Source organism: Camelus dromedarius, chromosome 18, assembly GCF_036321535.1.
Source record: "Camelus dromedarius isolate mCamDro1 chromosome 18, mCamDro1.pat, whole genome shotgun sequence".
In the NCBI taxonomy this organism is placed as follows: domain Eukaryota; kingdom Metazoa; phylum Chordata; class Mammalia; order Artiodactyla; family Camelidae; genus Camelus; species Camelus dromedarius.
This window is the reverse complement of record NC_087453.1, coordinates 7653976-7676223: the sequence shown is the minus strand read 5'-3', so window position 1 is coordinate 7676223 and position 22248 is coordinate 7653976. Positions and strand designations below refer to the sequence as shown.

Below are 22248 nucleotides of genomic sequence, written 5' to 3'. Positions count from 1 at the left end.
TGGTTCACCAGCACACAGAGACCTTGAAAACCTGCCGTGTGTGTGTGTCTCATGGGGAGGAGATGTTTCTCCCCAGGCAAGACTATTGGGTAGAATCCCAGAGAGCACACGTTCAGTTATTTACCAGACACACAAGTCACACGTTGGGATTCGTGAAGTGATGGCGGTGACGTCCCACGTGCACCCGCCCGCACAGCCACGGTCACACGCTGGGTGCGCCACCACTCACCTTTTCAACAATGATAAGGTCTCCAACTTGGATGCTGGAACTCTTCACCTTCACCGTCCCTGCAAGGAAACAGGCCCAGGGTACAACACGTCTGAATCCATCGCAACTCTGCACTCGCCTCTCGAGAGAGAGAATCTCTCCCAGAAGCACGTGCTCCCCCTCCAGCCCAACACACAGCATCTCCTGTCTCCCTGAGAAAAGGTTCATCTACTGCAGAGACCACTCCAAATCCCACCCTGTACAGCACTGCGTGACACACATCCCGCATGTCAGATCTTCTGTCTCAATGGTGCCTTCGAAGCTATTCTAACTTAGGATATTAAAGATTCATTCAGCCTCCAACACACACACACACAGAGAAATGAGGTAAAAAATGCAAAGTCAGATCCGCGGACGGAAGGTCAACACTTAAATTCTCACCACCGCCCAAAAGAAAGATGCTAACCCAGCATGACTTACTTTCTGTTAATTTGCAACTGCCGTACAGCACGGCTCATGTGATTACGGTCAGACCACACAGCTTTGGCTGGATGTGCACCTGGGGAAACGGGAGCAGCCAACACTAAGCACTAAGTCCGAGCTAAGCACTGCACAGATCCTGACATCCTGACGGCTTTATGTGTCCTCTCAACAGCCGTCAGAAGACGCTTTATCCCTCGTTTTCAGACAAGGAAAGTCGGCTCAGAGACGCCCCCATCCTGCCCTAGTCTCACAGGCAGAGCAAGCCGGCACCAAGAGTCACACCCTCATCTGACTCTGGAGGCTGGGACGAAAGAAGAGAACTCAGTTCAACTTGAAAAACACCTACTGAAGGGCCACATTCTGGGAATTCAAAAATCAAAGACAGTCCCCTTGCCCTAAAAAAAAGCTCACAGTCTCCCACAGGAGGTGACAAGGCTGTCCTGTAACGAGCAGGACAGCAGACAGGCCAGCAGACAACCTCAACTTTCCCAACAACTGTTCTCCCCAAAGGCCGATGGTCTTCCGCGCTTTCATACTTTAAAACGTAAAAACTGCTCTTGGCTCCCAGGCCATATCAGAAAAAGAAAAGTGGAGGGCTCTATTTGGCCCGCCAGTGGTGGTCTGCAAACCCACGAGCTGGTGAGAAAGGCAGCCAGACAGATGCTGTTGGTGCAAAGCAGGGTGTGGACGGGTGGGAGTGGGTCTCGTGTGGGAAGGGACCAGAAAGGAAAGAGACCTCCGCCTCTGAAGGAGGACGGGGAACAGGGCCCAGCACACAGAGGGCGCGTGCTTATCCACTCAATAGTCAAGCACCGTTAACTGAAGGCCTGCTGCGGGCCAGGTCTTCCGAGGGCGGGGACACCTCGGCCTCACTCTAGTGGAGGGAAGCAGGCAATAAACAAATAATGAATGAGTAGGACGGGGTGTGGGGAGGTACCAACAAAGGCTTCACAGGAGAGCTGAGGTCAGTATTAACCAGATTAGGGATGCTGGTTACCAGCATCAGAGGAAAGGAAGGCATGAGACAGCAGAAAGCGGTGCACAGGGACAGTATGTGCCTGTGTGGGGCCGCAGGCTGGAGCTCCTTTAGCAAGACCGGAAGCATCACATGAACAGAAAGAGATGAAGGGCTAGTGGGGCCGGGTGGTCCAGCGCCCTGTGAACAGGTCTGTAGAGGAGGTGGGGCTTTATTCTGGTGATGGGTCAAATTCCCACACGAGGGAGCAACACAGAAATCTTCATGTTTTTGGTAATAAGCCCATTTAACATTCAGCCGAGAGAGAGAAAAGAAAAAATAATGACTCTCAGTCCTCAGTATACACCCCAGAGCAAGGGGGACCCGTGTATCATGCACCTGCTGCCCCGCGCCGTGGACTCATTCACTCAACAAATACCCACCATCCACCGACTAGGAACTAGTGCTCGTTTCTTTAGTTTTAAACAGAACTTAAAGACACTAGTGAAATAATCTATGTCCACAAGTCTAGATTTCTACAATTTTCCACCCAATTTTACACTTTTCGCATAATTTAGTGCCATGGGTCTTTTTAGTAACTCACCACCATAGAGATGTTCCAAAGCGTCCCAACGATTTCAGTTGAAACAACTCTTTCTAGTAAGTTCTACGGGGTTTGATTTTTAACTAATTTCTGTACTTAACCAAATGTTACCATAACGACAACATGAGCAGACCTGACGCTAAAAGGGTAGCCCTGGAACATGAGGACTTGTAGAAACACACAGCAGACGGAGCTGAGCTGGACCCACCCTCAGCTGCTCTAGGACGGCTAGACCCTCCCTGTTATAGCATCACCACCTACAAAGTGAGCATCTGATGGGGCCTCGTTTTCATAAAACACAAATTCAACCCAACAACCTGACTCCAGAAGTGCTCCAGAGAGACCTACTAGCCTTATAAGCATTTGTTATGTCGATATATTTACAGAGGGAACGGAGAACATCCGCTAATTCTAACAGTCAGATCGTTAGAAATGGGTGAATGCACAGAAGGTTCCACACGCGGAATTCTTTTCCTGCCTGGAATTCTTTTTCTTCTTGTCCCCACTAGGGGGCGACAGGAAGACTCCACGCAGACACACTGCCCCTTCTGGGGAGTTTATCCGCCTTCCTCCAAGGAGGATCGTAAATCCAGCACGGCCCCAGGGCCAATGAACTTCTCCACCACCTGAGCTCACCCCAACTTTCCCAAACATAAATTTACACATTGTCTTTGATTTTATGACTAAAGTGTATGCTGGTGGCCTGACCCCAAACCATCACTGAGCCTGTGTGCTGATCTTCAAGACCTACTTACAAGTTGTCTCTTAACATCTAACTCAAAAAAAGAGCACCATTATAATTCTTACTAAATAGTAACTACATGTGGATACATGTGTGTCTGTTCCTGGGCCGGAGGACAAAATCAGGAGGGTTATACTTAAAAGGGTTGATGGTGATTCTTCCTGGGGATGGAGGGGGCTAACCCCTTTCTTTGGCATCTATACTTTCTAACTTCTTCACAGTGATTTTTTATAATAAGCACGAGGTGCTCTTCCATTAAGAAAAAAATAAATTAAATTAGCTCCAACTTTTAAGTGACCAGGCCCAGATTTCTCCCCTCTACAACAGAGTCCTGATTTACGATCGGTGAATTTGAACTCTGCCTCTCCGTCCATCTGCTCTACCTCAACAAAAACCCCTTTAATCCGCTGTGTTTGCAGAGCAGTTTCTGACTGACCCCAGCCGGCCGAGCCCTCCTACTGTAACTGACCGTCAGCCACAGGCCTCCGGCTCCATCCGGGGAGGAGGCAGCGGGAGCCACACGGCCACCAGGTCACAGGGCTCCTCGGCCACCACCCCTTCATTAGCATTTTAGCATTTGGTGGGGATGAGCCTCGGCTTTGCAGTTTCCACAAAGGGAGACCCTTGGACTCTCCCCCTTCTAGACAAAATAAAACCAGAAGAATGAAAGGAGAAAAAGCAACAGGAAGGAAAGAGATGGGAAGGCAGATGCCGGCATTTATATTCCAACACTCCCTGGGGCTTTTTGGCTGGTGACACCTGAATAAAACATCCCCCTCTAAGGAGGCTGCAGGCTGGGAGGGGAGGCCCAGCCAGAGCGGGAGGAAGAGGGAGAGAAAGGGGACCCAAGCCAGAAGTGCGGCGCCCAGCATTCAGCAGCTGGGATTAACTCGAAGAACCTAGAAAACTCTTAAAACTGTGGAAATGGCTCAAAACATACAATCTCTAACCTTATATGCACCACTGTCCTGAGTTTTCTACCAATGTTTTTGCAAAAAAAAAAGGAACAAGATACACCCGCACTCTGCTCCCCAGCTTCCCAACAGAGGAATCCGAGAAATGAAAAACCACTCCTCACCCCCCCCACTCCAGACCTCTTTTCTCTTTTGGACCCTCTCACACCCACTCTCCAACCTCCAGCCTCTGGGATTCTTAAATATCTTCGCAGGAACTCTGCAGAAGCTGAGGAAGAGATTTTTACACAAGTGACGGGAAGACTCTCCGCTGGCCACACCCTCCATCACAAAGTGCCTCCCATAAAATACATGCGGCCTGTTCACATTTCCCCAGGTCACCCGAGTCACCTCTGAGCCAGGGTTTGTAATGGGGAACAAACTTCCAATTACTAGAGCTGTTTATTTCCGCAGAGATGGACCCCAAGCCTTTCATAAGCAAACCTATTGAGCCCAAATCATGCTTTTCATGGATGACAGCTTCAGAATAAGGGCAGTTTGTCTACACCGCAGAGAGAAACCAGATGTTTCCCTTGAGTTGAAACAAGCAAATGACAATTCAGTCAAACTGCAGAACAGTCCAAAAAAATTTTTTTAACTCCGGGGCACTAATACATGTGGGCCAATTTTTTGACCCCCCCATACCCCCAGCTACACTTCTCTTTTTCATTGTGCGAGCAGGACGCTGATTGCCTTTGTAGACCTCTAACAGCAACCACCGTGCACTAACCCTGGTTAATGTACAACTCTTTAACTCGCACTCTAATCTGACTGTGACAGTGATGAGTTGTAAATTCTACAGCATGTGTACATTTCCTGGGCTTGACACGAAAACGCCTCTGCAGACCCGGCAGAGTTCATAGGTTGAAAACTGAAGTTTTCGTGTTCTAATTGGGTCGGCCGCATTCCCCAAAGCCTAAGAAAAGACTGTGATTTGCAAACAGGCAAAGGATGGGAAAGTATTATTATAAATTCCACAAGCCACTTCCTGGGGCTTTTGTTTAAAATAGCGGGAACTTGAGAAAGGCTGAAGTTTAAATATAACAAGCTTATACCCAACAGAGGCTTTTAAAATAAACATATAAATGGTCCTCCCCTGCTCCTGGTGCCCAATAATGATGAAGTGGACCAACACCCTCGGCAGGGGGAAAACACCTTTTGGGAAAGATAACAGTGCAATTTGCATGTGAGATTTTTTTCAAGGTTTTTTTTTTTAAATAATTAAACAGTAGATCAGTTCACCAGTGATCTGTAATAAAGTGAAACTGAGTACTTTGAAAAAATAAAAAGAACCTTATGGGTCTGAAATAACAATTTTGCATCTGTCAGAGAATGTATGAGAAAACCTTTGGCAAGATCTGTTTTAAATAAGACTTGTAAAAGCGAATGCCCTGAATCTTAATGAGGGAACCTTGGGAAGGGGAATTCTTTGCTTGCTGAGCTGTATTTGTGGTCCTCAGTAAGGGCCTCAGCAGTCCTGTGGCTGCAGGAATATCAAAAAGACCATCGCTGTGCAATGGAAATGCTTATGCCAGTTATAAAATTCTGGTTTTTGAAGTGAAAAAAAAAAGTGAATGAAGGGCTGCAAATGGCAAAATATCCTTCTTTCTTATAAGTGAGTTGTATTCCATTTTATACATATATACATATAGACACATGCTGCATCCTCTTTATCCATCCATCTATAGATATGCAGTTAGGATGCTTCCGTATCTTGGCAACTATAAATAATGTTACTGATTATAGCGGGATGTGTGTGTTTTTTAATTAATTCTTATTTTATGGTTGGCTTTATTCCTTTGATAACTATGTTAAGTTTGACAAGCTAAAGCTCTAAACGTTCTTAGAAACAATGAACAGTGCATACATGTAGATTTGTTTAATATGAGCAATACATTGTGTATATGTATTTACATGCAACATACTGTATACGTGCAGTCAAACTGTAACAATTCTACCTAATAAAACTGAAAAATGGGAAAAATCGTCACTATAATTCTCTAAAAAAAAAGCATAAAGCTCTTTTTAGTGTTACCTCACGTCTGAACAGAGTTCATACTTTGAAAACATAAACGGTACTGATGTTTAAGAACACAGAGTTTGAGTTTAGCTAATTAACTATTAGCTAATCGACTCCCCATTACTGAACACACGTTCCCTGCACTATCTTACCGGCTCCTGGTGAACGCCAATGGAATACAACTCCCTAAAAAAAACATGTGCATGTCCTTAGACCTCAAAATTCAGTCACATTCATTGCAATCCTAAACAGTGGTGCAAAGTGGATTTTGAATTAAACTGGAAAAAAAGATGTCACTCTCCAATGGAAGTGAGACCCTGGAGGTTATTCTGTAACTGGGAAAGGTTTAACAGAGCACAGTGGAGGAACCACCGGGAAAGCTGTGTTTTTTTACACGACAGATGTACTGAAAAGCTGAAGACAGGAGGGATTCTCTCCGTTTTACATAGACCTTCGGCTTATGGCTTATGGTTCACCATGCGCCCAGATGTCCCCAGCAGGAAAGAAGCATCAGCGATTGTGTTAATTATGCTTCTGTTTGCACTTTCTTTCAAGGCTAATTATCCGCTTGATTCATTTAGCCCCTCATCACAAGTTAGTCCTGGAAAACATTCCTGGTATGAAGACCCATGGAATTCATCTTGTGAAAATGCAAATCCAATTGCCCTCACCACCTGGGATACTCTAGGCAGACACCACCCCCCCATCCCACCCCCAGAATTAAAGTTTAGGTTTGGGGAAGACATGTGTAAAGAGAAATAATTCGTTTGCTAATTATTCTTTTCTGACCCAGCCCAAATCTTTCAAGTAACAAAACAAAGTTCAGCTGGGTCTGCTACTACTTCAACATCCTCTCTTCTTTGGCTTTGGGGTTTCCAGGGCCACTGAATGCTATTAATTTGGAAAGACAGCCCTACGATTAAATTTGCAAAACTGATAAAGGTCTAAGACCCTCTCTTAAGTCTCCTGTGATATTTAAATGTAGATTTCAAGCGGGAGGAGACAGGGTGCTTTTACTCATCCTAAAACATCCATCAACAGCTTGTCCACCTTAGAATGAGGTTGGACTGATTTCTTTGGGTTCAGAAATGTGTTTTTAAGGGACTTTAATCTAAAAGTCCTTCTGGAAAGCATATGTGTTAAGGCTGAACAGAGTGGCAAATCACTGAGATACTCCACTTACACATGTGAAACTCAGCTCCCGGCACAGACTGGCACCCAGACTTGGTTTCACAGACAGACAAGCTGGGGTTCCCATCACAGCTCCACCCCTTAACTGGCTACATCATCCCAGACCTGACACTTCCCCTCTCTAAGCCTCAGCTCCCTATGTGTAAAAGCGACTTCCACAAGGCTGTTTAAAAAATTACAGAGCAGACCTCGTCCAGCACCTCGCTGGCTTATGGTAGGTAAATCTTTCTTCATTTTTTTTCCCCTCCTGCTTCCCAATTTGGACAGCATTTTTTGGACAGTTCCAATGTCATCCTCTCTCTGCAGCATGCCTTGGTTACAGGTTCCTGGATCACAGAAAGAACTCCCCCAGAGTCTCAGGTCCTCACTGGCCTACACGGACTCTTCTTCTGTTTTTCCAGGAAAGAGAGGCTCAGGATCAAGGCCAAACTGGGAAAAACAAGATGGAGCCAGAAGTTGGGGTTCCGTCTCCGTAATCCTAGCCATCAAACCTGTGACCTTCGGAGAACCCTTTACCAGGGCCACTTCATGGGCATGTGATCTGGGTACTGGCACGGGGCCCTGCGCTCAGAGGGGCCCATACTTGGTTCCATGCCCTGCTGTCACCATCTTGGAATTCTGAGTAACTTCTGAACAGGGGCCCACGCATGCTCATTTTGAATTAGGCACCTCAAATCGTATAGCCAGTCCTGCTTTCCTCCATCCTGTAAGACTAAGGGTGCAGGTCATCTCTTCCGGGAAGATGTCATCAGCTCCTCTCTGATGGCCTCCCATAACCTCTGGCTCATACCTCCATTTATTCACCCACCAACATTCAGTGAACCCCTGCTATAATACCATCAGCACTGCCTTTCTTGGGCAAAGACCAAGCAAGTCCCAGCAGAGTGCTAAATTCTTCTCATGCAAGAGATATACAGCAACTCTCCAAAGCAGGCGCTATTATTATCCCAAATTTCCTGACAAGCTAAGGGACCCGCCCACACAGCAGGGAGGAGGTGGAAGCAGGGATCCTGAGTCCAGGCACCAACTCAGAACCACTACTTCCTTCAACTGCCAGACACTGTGCTCAACCCAGGAACCCAGTCGTCGAGAAAGGGGACATTCCTGATAAGGGCCACAACACTCTTACCACTAAAATACAATTACTAGTTACATTTTTTAATCCTCCATTTACCTGCCTGGATACCTCACTGGACCATTAATTCCCTGAAGCCCTAGCCCCTCATGTTGATCTCTGTAATACAGAATCCTATCACAGACTTGGGGAAGGATGGCAGCTCAAATACCCTTGAAGACTGAATAAAAGGTCATTTCTAAACGGAGGCTGATTTTATTATTCAAATACTTCTTATTAGCTATGAAAATTACATTAAAAATTAATCCACTGGAATGTTGTTTTAGATGCACCTTGAATAAAATAAGATGACCTAAAATGTTGGAAGCAGCAATTTAAAAAAAAAAATATATATATATATAGCATAAAAACAGCATCCATTTTTCCTCCCATTGGTGCATTCCTTATTTCAGGATTTTTAGTTCAGCTGTTTAAAATCCATTTTTTTCCTCAAAGTTCAAAATTTGTTCAATTTGATTAACATCATGCCTCTAAAATTTTGGCAACATCCCCGAAACTGTGCCACTGGCATCCTTGAAACTGTATTCCTGCTATGTCATGAATCTAATTTTGAGACACCAGACAAACACAAATTGAGGGATAAGTACAAAGTATCTGGCCTTGTCCTTTTCAGAAATGTCAATGTCATAACAAAGAAGTCCCGGGCGCTCTGCCAGGGTAAAGGAGGTTAAGGAGAAAAGACAACTAAATACAGCTGGCAAACCCGTACTGGTTCCTGGATGAGGGGGGAAAAAAAGCCACTAAAAACCATTTTATGAACAAATGGCAAATTTTGAGTACAGAGTACAGGTGAGATTAACAGTAGTGTACTGATAAATTTCCTGGTTTTGAAAATTATTCTCTGATACCTGAAAGAAATGTCCTCCTAGGAATTAAACACTGAAATATTTAGGGGTTAAAAGGGAATGATGTCTGCAACTTAATTCTCCAACGGCTCAGAGAGGGGGCGAACACTAAAAAGCAAACGCAGCCAAGCGTTCAGCGATCGATGAATCTGGGTGAAGGGCAAGTGAGAGTTTCCCACATGATTTCTGCAACCTTTTTGCTACTTAGAAATGATTACCTGCCCCCAGCATTTTAAGTGTGTCGGCACAAGTACTGCTATTATTAATCAGGAAACGATGCAGCAGGCAGGTAAACACCACAGCCTATACTCTCTCCTGGTCAAGGACTTGATGCTTTGATTTCCCAACTTCCTTGAACTCTGAAAAGTGCTGAAGAGTGCATTTTACGATGCCACGTGATGAAGAGAGAAAACAGCCCCGTGCGGATGTGCACATACGTACCTCGTTCCCTTTTTGCCTCTGAACTCACTAAATGCAGATCCCGGTGAAAAGCCTCACCCAAGAAAATATTATGAGGTATCTGAACATCAAGGTTACAATGGGCTTCTTTCTCTTCCTCTCTCTGAAATTTTCCCGTTTGGGCTTCTGAGTCTGGCCCTTCCCCCCAAAGGGGATCAAGTAACTAACCTCCCCTCCATCACTTTCCAAGTCGACAGTTTCTTCAGCGCTTTTTGGGGGGGCTTTCAAAACAAATGGCAGAGCCAGGGTCTGGGTTAATATTCAGAACTCTGCCCAGTGTTCCCCTACGGGTGGATTGGCATGACAATGGAAACCACGGGCCACAAAAGGAGACCAACAAAGGAAGACAAAGTTTCTAATGCTAGAGCCATCTGCCAATTCTCTTCAGGCTCTTTTCAAGACCTGGGGGAAGTTAAAGCAGGGGCTGAGAAGGGGGTCTGCAGGGGAGGGCAGAAAAATCATTCACAGGAAAAGCAATTGCAATATGAAAAGAACCAAAGAAGGTTTGGAGCCGGATAGATGAATGAATGGAATCCCAGGACCCCTCCTCCTGAGCTCTAAATAGACCCTCCGCATCCTCTCTGATGGGGCTTTTGTTGGTTGCCAAGCATCTTAAACGTTATAGTCAGAATATGTTATTAAGGGAGGATTTAATATACACGAACCACAAAAAAAAAAACACCCTCCAGACGGGTCCTCTGATTACCCACGTAAAAAGCCCAAGCCACCTGCCTCTGCAAAGATTATGCTGGGTTTTCTTTCTTTAGTGGCAAAACATCCTAAATACAGTAGTTTAGCAATAACAAAGCACTACCGTACCAACTCTAAATCCCCTCCTTCTCCCAAGGACTTGCAACTTTTAAGACCACCGGCTACGAAAATCTGTTTAAATGCACTAAAACAAAATATTTCCATGCCCTCCAGGAAATTTTTTTTTTTAATTCTGGAGCCTTAAATATATTTTCCCAATATTTTTCCTAGTAGGAAAATTCTCCTGAAACCCCTGGAACCGCAGGCGGACAGCTTCATCAGAAGACTAACACGCTTACCATACAGCAGCTCACACTCGGGCTGGGCGCAAGCTCCCACAGGCAGCTATCTCGCTATCTCTTTCAGAATTCTCAGTTTCCTGAAGGTAAGGCACAGCTTTTATTCCCCTCAACCCTTCCCAAAACGTTATTAATCCCTGAACGGGATCTGTAATCTTAGGGAACTTCAGGTCACATTCTTTCATTTCTGAACACAACCTCACAGGAAATGTATCTACTGCAGAATTTGTAGTTGGAAACAGAAGTCGACACTGACTAGGTTGTTTTGTGCATTTTCGATGGTGTATTTGAAGGCATTTTTTTTTTTAATTTCAAAAATTAAAGGTTACCCTGTCATTTCTCTTTGGGTCAGACGGTTAACTCTCCACTCTTCAATTTCGAGGATTTATAAAATGCCTTCAAAGAAACCTTCACAGATGCAGTATTTATCACGTAAATCTGTGCCTCCTTAAAAACTAACACTGCAAAGTCGTAACATTATTTCTGTCATGTTGGAAGAGTATCTTTTAATCAAAGCTGTGCTCCCCTGGAAACTCATGTAGGACAGACCGCAGCCTCCACATGCTCTCCATCCCACCTCAGCCAGCCCGGCAAAAGGGGTGAGCAGCAGAGGATACCAAGTGCACAGAACTAAATTCCAGGTTGACGAGGCACAAGTCAACGGACAGCACTGGCTCTAAGAGGGCAGTGGCAGACCAGGGAGGCAGCCGGAGTCCCCCCAGGCCCAGGGCACACGTTGGCCTCCCTGATGCTGGCAACCAAGTGTCCCACCACGTGGCATCAGCACACCCACCAGCCCCAAGCCTTGAACTCTGCTCCCTGACTGTCAGCAGGCCTGTGATTGAGTCGCAACCCAGTGCCCCACCCCTGGGGCAGGGCAGCAGGAGGCAGCCCCAGCGGAGCCGGGAGGCTGACCTCTTGCTGTGAGCCGGCTGTAGACCTGGGAGTTGACTTCCTTGTCCCGAATGTAGCATCGGATCTCCTCCACCGCCTCCCGGATGATGGTGACGGCCAGCACGAAGCCCTGCAGACAGAGGGAGACAGGGTGAGCCCTGCTGAAACCCACCTTCCCCTCCTGGAGCCAGGCACGGAAAAGGCCAGAGGCCCCTAGGGAGGGTAACAGGGCAGGACCTGCTAATTATTCCAAATGCATAAGCCCCAGCAAGGCCAGCTCTCTGAATCTCACACCCTGGAGAAACCCTCGCTGACATGCGTGTACAGGGATGTTCCCATTCACCACTGCCACCGGGTTCCTAAAAGTGAAAAACAGTAACACCAGAACCGTCTGTCCACAGGCAAGGGCAAGGTGACCTCCAATGTTCGTATCTCACGTGCCTGGTGCCATTCGAAGTGGTTTACCTTCCTTAGTGCAGCTCATCACCGAGCTTGCCAGGCTACAGTGAAGAAACTGAGGCACACAGAGGCTGCGTGATTTCTTGCCCAAGGACATAAAGCTCGTAAGTGATGATGCAGGACATTTACCTCCAAGGTCTTTGCTCGTAACTGCCACAATGTTCTGCATCTGGAGAAACTTGGGTGAGTGGAGCCAATAAGATGGACCACCAGGACACAAAAGGAGACAGATCCCTGTTTGTATTGACCTGCCAGTAGGGAAATCAACCCTTCGGAACATAACAATATAACATTGTTCAAATAAACATCAACAGAGATTCCACGCACTGTTAAAGATTTTCCAGTGTCCTTAACTATTGGTTAGATTCCTCTGGAAGGCTGGGGACTTGGATGGGGTGGGGACTTCAGTCTTACCTGTAATGTTTTAAACTTCTACAAAGAAAATTAATGTATTAATTGCATAAGTGCCTAATAATAATAAAAAATTTTAAAGAGCCCGACCTTCTCAAGTCAGATACCCCAACTCACAAAACCTGGCAGGGGCCCGTATGTGAGTCACCCCGTCGCAAGAATCGATTTCCATCTAGGTTTTTCCTCTTGTCTCAATAAAGGCAAGAACAGTCATCCGTTTTTCTTACAAAATACCCTTGTCATCCCTCCTTTGAAAGTCATTTTTAAAATGCAGAGCACAACTGGTTAGCAGCAGTGCATTCTCTGAGGATTTCATTTTCACACTGTTTACCCCATGAAATATATTAGCTCCAATTCAAAGGTTTTAAATCTCTTATGTAAATCTAGCCAGAGATGTGCTGCTTTGTGAAACTCCTCCAGAGGCTCACGCATCTTCACAATCAAAGGATTACTCCTGTTTCCAATCAGATGTAAAGTACACACTGCAGCCAAAGCAAAACTGGTACCTTTCAGAATAAAAGCATAACCAGACCACATACGGAGGTGAGAGAAAGCCCGTTCTGGACAAGCACAGACCAGGTTTCCAGAACCCCCGCCCATCCCCCACGCTGCTGTTTTGTTCTGGGCCAGAACCCAGGTTTTTGTTGTTTGTTTTTTCAAATGTTCCAGTTTCTGTTTCTCTCTGCATGGGCCTGGCTGAATTCCACTGATGTCAATGGGAAGTGTGTGCTCATCACAAAGACAGGAGCCGCCAACCTCCCTGCTGCAAATACCACCTCCTACATCACCCTATCTATGCACAACCCCCCCCAAAAAAAGTTCTCATTAATCCCAGAGGATTTGCCACCTCTTAAGCTAGAAATTGCTTTACAAAGAGATGCAAATGTAGTCCATAAATAAATCCCAACTGTCTGGCTTCGGCTTCGGAGGTCCTTAAGAGCCACGGATACTGAGAAAGCAGCCTGAATGGGGGTGGGGCGTTGTCTGAGCCTAGAAGCAAATCACCGGTGGTGGTGGTGAACAGACATGCAATTCTGAAGGTGCTAAGGCTCTTCTGTAAAGTTGTACATCAAAAATAGATTTACTAAAATAAAATAGATATACTAAAGCAAAACTAGTCTATGAGAGAAATCAGAAAAGCAGTTACCTCTGGTTGGGGAGGGGGCTGACTGGACAGGGGTAAAGGGAACTTTCTGGGGTGATGGAAATGTCCTATGTCTTGATTGAGGTGGTGTTTACATGGGCGATGACACATGCCAACACACACTGAGTTGGAAACATAGTATCTGTGCATTTTATAGCATGTCGATTGTATCTTAATAACAAAAAAAATAACCTAGATTTGTTATTTGGTCTTCACATAATGTTATGGATTATTTCAGCTGTCTCCTAAGGAATTTCTCCCTCTAATACATTGGTACCAAGGAAAAAGTTACAGGCTAAAGCATAATCCAGACAATGAACAAGGTCACTAGTACCGGAATTGTAAAATTAAAAGGAGAACGTTTCCTGAGAATCTCCTATATGCCAGGAGCTATTTGAAGCATTTTACTTGCTGCACCTCACTGAACCTCCCGACAAGCCAAGGCAGTAGGTATGATCGCCCCTACTTTCAGGCGAGAAGACAGAGGCTCAGAAGAGCTTGTTCCAATCACACAGCGGCTCAAACTGCAGCCCAGGCAGCACCTCAACCATCTGGCCCCACAGCCCTCATTCTGAACCACTGCGTTTGTGGCTGGGTTTGAAATGAGAGGACTTCCAGGGTGGTCAAGAGACATTTCAAAGTGTATCTTAGCCAAAACCTGGAAACTGATTCTCTACGTAAAAATCTAGGGGGTTTAGGGGCAATCAGCCTCAGTCGCCTGGAAACAAAGGCTGTCTGATTTGCCTTTGACCTCAAACTCCCCTCTCTGCAGCTCTTGGAAAGAGAAATAGAACTTGTACAAAACAAGCATCTTCTCCCATCTCTGAACAATCACCGGAGACTCTGGCTGTAAAAGGGGCCAGGAGGCAGGTGGAAACCTCAGGAATGCCGGAGGCTGCTGGACACCGGCCCTCTTCACTCCATAGCCAGTCACCGGGAAGCCAGGCGATTCAGCCGCTTGCACCAAAAATCAGGCTTCCTGGAAAGTTTCTCCTGGAAACCCAAGGAGAAACCCTTCAGCAAGGAGACACAGGCTAGAACTAGGGCCAGGACCTCTTCAGAAGGGTGGGAGCCCTCCAGGTCACCTCGGCCCCCACGCTGCACCCCACTGCGTTTCCTGGGGGGCTTCTGCAGACCCTGGATTCAGCATCATCGGTGCTGAGGTACAGAATCCATACCAGGAACGGAAAAGGGCACAGCACCTGCCATCAAGTCACTCAACACTTTGATACTCGGTGACCAGCCCCAAGACCCAATATGGCCTCCCCTGTGGGAGGGAGCAACTCTGTTCCAACTGGTTTCAAACATCCTGAACGCACACCTAATCTACGTAGTTTCCTATGACCCTCCAGCTTCCAGAAAGACACGGAGATGACTTAAGACAGAGGTCTCTGTACATTAAGATCAAAAACATTTAAAACAATCAAAGGCAACTCCAAGCTCCACAGATAACCACTAGCTTTGGTTAGGTCTGGAAGAAGCTTTCAGACCTCTATGTATTTACATACACATTTACATGCAGAAATATCTGCTGTGGGGGGAGAGGGTCATAACAATGGGAGCACAGGTCCACGTTCTTTTCATGTAAAAAAGGATCCTGATTCACATCGTCTCCGTGTCAACGTCACTGGCACGATTTCACGGTTTCTAATTCCCGGGCAGCATCCCATGGTTTTGCTAGACTAGTGTCAGGTAACTATCCACAGGCATTTGTTTGCTTCCAGAGCTTTAGTGCCCTAAACCACGACGCAGTGGATATCCTTATATATACACCCCACTTCCCCACCAAAGCCCTTTCTGATATTCCAAGGTCCAGTCCTCAGAAAAAGACGAGTCTCCGTCTCCGTGCGACTCCAGGTCCTCTTCACACCCTGGCACCATCTCAGTGACGTTTCTTACTCTCCTTTGCTCAAAGTTCTGGTTTATCGAGTGAGGGATCATTTTCTCTACCAGTCTGTTTTGCCTCCAGCCCATGGGAACCTCCAATAACCACCCCTGGAAGAATTCAACAGAGCTGACCTCTTTGCAACCCAACTGTTTCTCAGGCATATAAATTCCTGCATAATTCCATCTTCTCTTAGTTGCACCTATGTGAATCTTGGTTAACAGAATGGAAAACTTACGCCAAAAAAACAGCTGAAGTCCCCTCTTCCCACACAGATGCCAATAATAATATAAACAAGGCTGTAAGGGTGCTAATAGGTCTGTACCCCAAAAATTGTCTGGATGATGGGTTTACACGATGGGCTGGGCAGATGAATAAACACCATGAGGGGTGAGAGCACAGACCAGATGTCATGCTTGAGAAAACAAAAGGCAGGGAGCGGGGAGACACACAGCTGTCTTCTCCAAAACCGTGGGATCCTAACTTATAAAACTATGTATTTAATAACAGAGACTCTACCGTAACGTAAGTTAGGGTGTATATAAAACAGAGGCACATGTAAGAAGGAACGAAAATGGACCTCTTGGGTGGCTGCACAGCTGGGCGTTCTGTTGTTCTTCTCCTTCAAATTTTTCTCCAGTAACAGTGAGTCCTTTTATAATTGAAAAAGGAAAAGGGGGGGGAGGGTATAGCTCAAGTGGCAGAGCACACGCTCAGCATACACATGGTTCTGGGTTCAATCCCCAGTACCTCCTCTAAAAATAAAGAAACAAGTAAAGTTTATAAAAAAGAAAAGAAAAATGAACAGATGCCACTTTAGAGGCAATAGAGCAGCAAGATCTGGATTGTGGGACAAGACTTAAGAGATGGGGTCTGGTCACCCCACAGTCCCAGTCCAGGGTTCTGGAGTCCAGAAGGCACCAATGTGAGGTACCAAGGAACTCCCTACACCCTCAAACTGGCAGCCTGCAGACAGACCACCGGGAGAGGGGTGTGTTCAATCCACACAGCACTTTATCATTTTTAAAATGAGTTGTCAACATCTAAAAATCAAGAGAAAGAAATGCTGGAAATTAGAAAAAAGTATTCAGAACTGTGCTTATCTTGTAATCCTTTTTTCTAAAAAGGAGTATTGAGGAGCAAGGAAAACACAAGAATTTTTAATCTATTGTTGTATATAAATTATACTCAATTAAGAATAATTACAGTATATGAAATCGCTCATATGTGGAATCTAAAAAAAAAAAAAAAAAAGAACATAAATACGAAATAGAAACAGACTCACAGACACAGAATACAAACGTGGTTGCCAAGGGGCAGGGGGTGGGAAAGGACAGACTGGGAGTTCAAAATTTGTAGATACTGACAGGCATATGTAGAATAGATAAACAAGATTACACTGTATATAGCACAGGGAAATATATACAAGATCTTGTGGTAGCTCACAGCAAAAAAAAGTGATAATGAATATATGTATGTTCATATATAACTGAAAAATTGTGCTCTACACTGGAATTTGACACAACACTGTAAAATGACTATAACTCAATGAAAAAATGTTTAAAATAAAAAACAAAACTCATCTTCAAAAAAAAAAAGTAAAATTTTCTGGGATGTGAATCTCCCTCCAACTAGTTTATGTATCCATGGGTGACTATTAAATAATGCTGAGACAGCTTTCAAAAAAAAAGAATAATTATGGTAAATGACAGAAGCACGTCCAAAAAAAAGTTATTCGTTGTTCGTAAACTTTGTCAGAATGAGAAAGAAATGAAAAGACAGTGTTCTGCGGGGCAGAACTGGACAAGAGGGACATTTTTATATCTTTCCTGAATCATGTGACTGTATTACCTTTCAAATAACTATACTTTAAAAAGGTAACTGGTAAAAGTGCTGTGTGATAGATGGTATTTTACACACATTACAAACTAACTTTTCTTAAATAAGTAACTTATGGTTTGACTTTATACAGGTATTGCTTTTTGAATGAATTCTTATTTTGTGGTTTGCTTTATTCCTTTGATAACTATGTAAGTTTAAAAAGCTAAAGTTCTAAATGCTTGTAGAAACAACGGACAGGACATATATATGCAAACTAAAAAAAAGTGCAGTATGTTGTGTATATGTACTTATATGCCATATATTGTATGTGTGCAAACTGTAACACCTCTCCCTAATAAAACCGAAAAATGAAAAAATAAATAAAGCTTTAAAAAAAATTAGGGTATTTCATGTAAAAGTCTGAAGTTTCTACCTTTGGGGTCTGGCAACTCTGGGTCCCCGTTTGCACCTCACAGAACGAGGTGGCATCTTCTGCTTTGGGATGGGACACGAGCTCCGACTTCTACCAGCCTGGCCTCTGAGTCTGCAACGTTCGGCATGGAAGAGTGCACACACCGACACGGGCAGGGATGTCTGTTATCCCGCACCCGATTCAACCCACAAATGACTCAGAGCAGGGAAAAAACCACTCCCACGTCCCAAAAGCACCTTCACTGCTTGTGTGGAAGAACTAACCCCCGTCCTCTTCTCAGGGCTGGAACTGCTGCGGTGACTTGTCAGATAATGTGGCAGGAACGATGTGTGGACACCCACTCCCAGGGCCTTAGCATCCACTCCCTCTGCACCAAATCCTTATCGTTCTTCACCCGTCACCAAAGACGTGTATTCCTGTTTCCTTAAGGAGGGCTTAAATCCTTTCTACTTTAACAACCTTCTCCCACTGAAAACTTTAACAAGATTGTGAACAGAGAATCCAAGGGTTCCTTCCGAGTCCTGCTTAGTGAGAAGTAATAATATTTCATAATGTCTCTGGAGAAAAAGAAATGTCAGTTCCATTCTTTCTGCACCCCAGACACACTGGGCTTCTTTCTGTTCTCCAAGTGCTCTAAGTACATGCTGACCACAGGGCCTTTGCACTGCCGCTCCCTGTACCCGGGATACTCCCGCTCTCGTCTTCCCATCACCTCCCTGAGAGGCCTTTCACGGCCACCCTGGCTAAGGCTGCCCCTCCACACCTCCCACCCACCACTTTCATCCGTCAACAAATACTAAAGGCACCTGGGATACCCCATCTCTCCCACGGCCTTATTCTATTACCTTCATGGCACTTTCACCATTTGAAACAATTGTCTATTGTTCGTCCCCACTGCTGGTCAACTCCACGGGGACAGCAATCTCTCTGTGTTTCATTCACAGCTGCACCCCCAGCACCCAGCACCCAGGGGGTGCTCAGTAACCATTTGCCAAAAGGAAGGAAGAAAGAGAAGGTGGGAGCAGAAGGACGGAGGGGCATCCTGGTCAGGCACACTCCACACACACTGAAGCACGGAATCTGTCGCCCTGCCAGCCCCTCAGGCTGAAAGAGTCTACGTAATGAACAGAAAACGTGGCTGCAGAAAGCAATTCAAACAGCACCAGCCACAGAGTTGGAAGCTTTCCCTCTCCCATTGCTGCTGTGCGCCCAGAGCCTAGAACCCGGTGACTCACAGCAAGCACGTGAAAGCCATCTGCTGAGATGACGGAAGGCTGACGGACAGAAGCGGTGAACGGCACAGGCACCACCTCGCCTGACCCTGGTGGTGGGCGAAATGCACCTTCAACATGAAAACCTCGGGGACGCCCAACGTGTTGGCCTGCGGGCACCCTGTCCCTTGAAAGGCCACCCTTTCCGAGGTCCCGTTCTAGACGCCTGGAGGACAGAGACCAAGAACTTTCCGCTTCCCAAACCCCGACGTTACTGAACACACGCGACGCCGACGGACTTACCAGGGGGACCCAGTAGGTGTAGAGCGCTCCAAGCCTCATCTCAGGGACGAACTGGGAGCAGGCGAGAAGCAAGAAATAGAGGTTGAAGAAGTATTTGAACTGGTTAAACAGCACCTGGAATTGGGAGGAGAGGAGAGAGGAGACGCTGGGGGCCGGTCCGACGCGGCGAGGCGGGCTTCGAGGGGGATGGGTGACACTCACAGACACCCTCCGGAAGCGCACACCTCACACGGGGCCCGCGTGTACGGTTTACACACCTGCACGTGTTGTTTAGGAAAATTCACTGCGGTGACAAAAATATAATTTGTAAGGGTAAAGAAGAAAAGGATACACGTGGAAATTATAAACCCCAAACTCAAGCGAGTGACTACCTCTGGGGTGGGGGGGGGGGCATGCTGGGGGCCTCGACTTCAGCTGCTATGTTTTAATTCTTAAACTATTTTGTAAGTACAGGGAAAGCTCCTGGGAACGTTGCTGAAGAAGAAGTTTTAGTGGAAAATGCTTATGCTGTAAGGCTGACCCCAAAAAAGCAAGATAAATCGATAGCTCCGTGATATGATCTCAGCACCATAAAATAAACACAGCAGCATTTCACCCTGTGTGGCAGGAGGGTCCTGGCAGTTCCCACTGCCCCCACGAGCCCCAGGAGTGACTCTGATACCACGTGCCTCATTCTAACCATCGGGCAATGAGTGGAAATGACATGTCTCTTCAAGGTTACGGCACTCAGTAAGAGCCACTGTTTGGCCCGGCCCCTCGCTCCTGCCCAGGCATGGAGACGGTGGTGCCACAGATCCCAGACGGCATAGCTATGAGATGGAGAACAGGGGCCCCGTCTACATCCGAATTTCCAAGAAGAAATAAACTTTTACTTGACTTAAGATACTGAGCTTTGGGGGGCCAGGGGACGGGGTTAAGCCAGGTAGCAATACATGTGGTCAAAATTACCATTAAAGAAACATTCAAGTTGACTTTAAGCACCAGTATAACGTATTTGTATTTCCACGTTCTCTCAATAAATCAGTCTTTTTTTTTTAATTTCCAGCATTGGAACTGATTGCTGCTGCTGCTTCTAGTATCAATCTGCATATTTTTGGAGGCTACAAAGGATAAAAATAGGTATTTAAATTAAGGGTGTATTGGAAGGTTTTCAGAGTATTTGTCCACCGACTTGCACAAGTTAACGTGGGAAAGCTATGACTGCGGGGTAAACCACCAAGTAAACAAATGTTAGCAAAAACGTTACTAGAAATTCTTTCTCTGGATAATAGTATCAAAATTTATCTTTTTAAACAACTCTTTATCTCTCAATTTTCCTATTTTTAATATGTGTTTCATAATGGGTTTTGGGTTTTTTTTGGTAACAAACTAGGTCATCAAAATATCTTTTTCACTCTTAGGCCCAACACACCAAATAAATGTGACGTTTTTCTAACTGATCAAGGGGCATCTCACGGCCTTGCAGACAGAAGGCAGCCCACCCCCAGGTGCTCAGGACCAGGCAAGATGAATGGTCCGTGGCTGAGGGGACGTGAAAGACACGGGGTGTTCAAAAAACCCGCCACGGGGACCTCCATCTTCTAAAACTGGTACCGTTACATACATTTTGTGTAGGAAGAAGAAAAAGGATGTGGGTCCCTGCCCGTACCTACCCCAGGCAAAAAGGTGAAGAAGTTGTACTTCTGATTGTTGATGACATTCCGAGGGTACCTCTGGTCCCTCTTCTCGGGGTGCCCCAACCAGACGGTGCGGGGTCTGGGCTCCCCTCCACCACAGCATCTCAGCCACTCGCAGCACCTGTGGGAAAGACACGCCCACACTGTCAAGGCCAAGCCCACACCCGTCCACTCTTCCCAGAATGCCTTTCTCTAAAGCATCTTCACTGGGTCAGAACCACAGCCTCATCTGGGGCTTCATCCATCAGTGAGAAACAGAGCTGAGGCTTCTACGAAGCTGTGGTCGCAATCAAAGATGCTTTGTCCTCAAGCCTAAATTATTTCAAAAAGTAGGATTCATTTTTTAAATAATAAGATTTAAGTTTAAAAAGTAAATACATAGCAACAAGTACTGTTATCACTTTGACATTTTGCAGAAGAGAGAAGAAAGCTCAGGGCAGTTGAATAAAGCACCCGCACCTGAGTTTGCCAAGATGTGAGAAACAGCTGAGTCTGGCCTAGATCCCAGTGCCCCTCATTCTAAAACCCAGTGTCTTCCCATCCCCCCATGCTACCAAGGGTGCTGGTTACACCGAGTTTACTATAAAAAGGAGAAGGGGAAGGAATCTCCTTCCACACCTGCCTCTTCTTTTTAGCAACACAGTGGAGGAACACGCCAGGGAGACAATGACTCAGGACCCTGGAGATGGGCCAGCGTGCCAGCAGTAGGCAGACTGACCCCAAGGGCCGACCTCCCCCTCTCCCTTCCCCCTGGCTGTCCCCAAAGAGCAGCTCACAGGCACACCTGCCCTCAGGCCACCTGAGTGAGGCCAGGAACACCGGGGAATCTGGTGGCTTGGGAAAAACTAAGCTGCTCTAAGACTCCACCCCACCCCCACCCCCACCCTCAAGTCAGAAAAAAAGTAGCTCATCCTTCAGGAGAGCCTGTAAACAAGGCATTCTGAGAATCACAAGGCCTCGTGAGCACGTGTGATGGAAAGACCCCAACCTGAACTGTCCGCCTCCCCGCCCCGGCACACACAGGCTGGGAGGGAGGGACCCCAGCCCTGCCAGCTCCCTGAGACACGGGCAGCTGTAGGCATACCATCCGGATGTGGTGATCACAACTTACATCATTACTTCCACGGCCCCACCTTCTCTCCCTCTTCCTACATGCCGGGCGGGCCCTACAGAGGTGCTGGTGTACAGAGCCTAGCACACACAGTCACTGGGCATCTGGACTGTAAGGATCAGCAAGCCAGCAAGTTGCCTACTCAGAGGCTCAAATTTTCCACAATGAAACACGATGCTCTTTCTTAAAAACAGCATCCTCGTTCCGGTAACCGATGCTAGGGCGGGGGGAGGGGGTGGCTCTCAGGAGGACAGGT

General features: G+C 46.2%; 1 protein-coding gene across 1 annotated transcript in view; it reads right to left on the bottom strand.

The window, feature by feature from the left end:
• ATP9A (ATPase phospholipid transporting 9A (putative)) overlaps positions 1-22248 on the bottom strand; it is a 121745-nt gene that overhangs the window by 71756 nt on the left and 27741 nt on the right. Inside the window, exons 2-5 of the mRNA XM_031433609.2 lie at positions 20858-21002; positions 19206-19319; positions 11560-11668; positions 230-288 (exon numbers count right to left, since the gene is read on the bottom strand). Of these exons, the coding sequence (XP_031289469.2) occupies positions 230-288; positions 11560-11668; positions 19206-19319; positions 20858-21002 (427 nt within the window). The remainder of the gene's footprint in view (positions 1-229; positions 289-11559; positions 11669-19205; positions 19320-20857; positions 21003-22248) is intronic.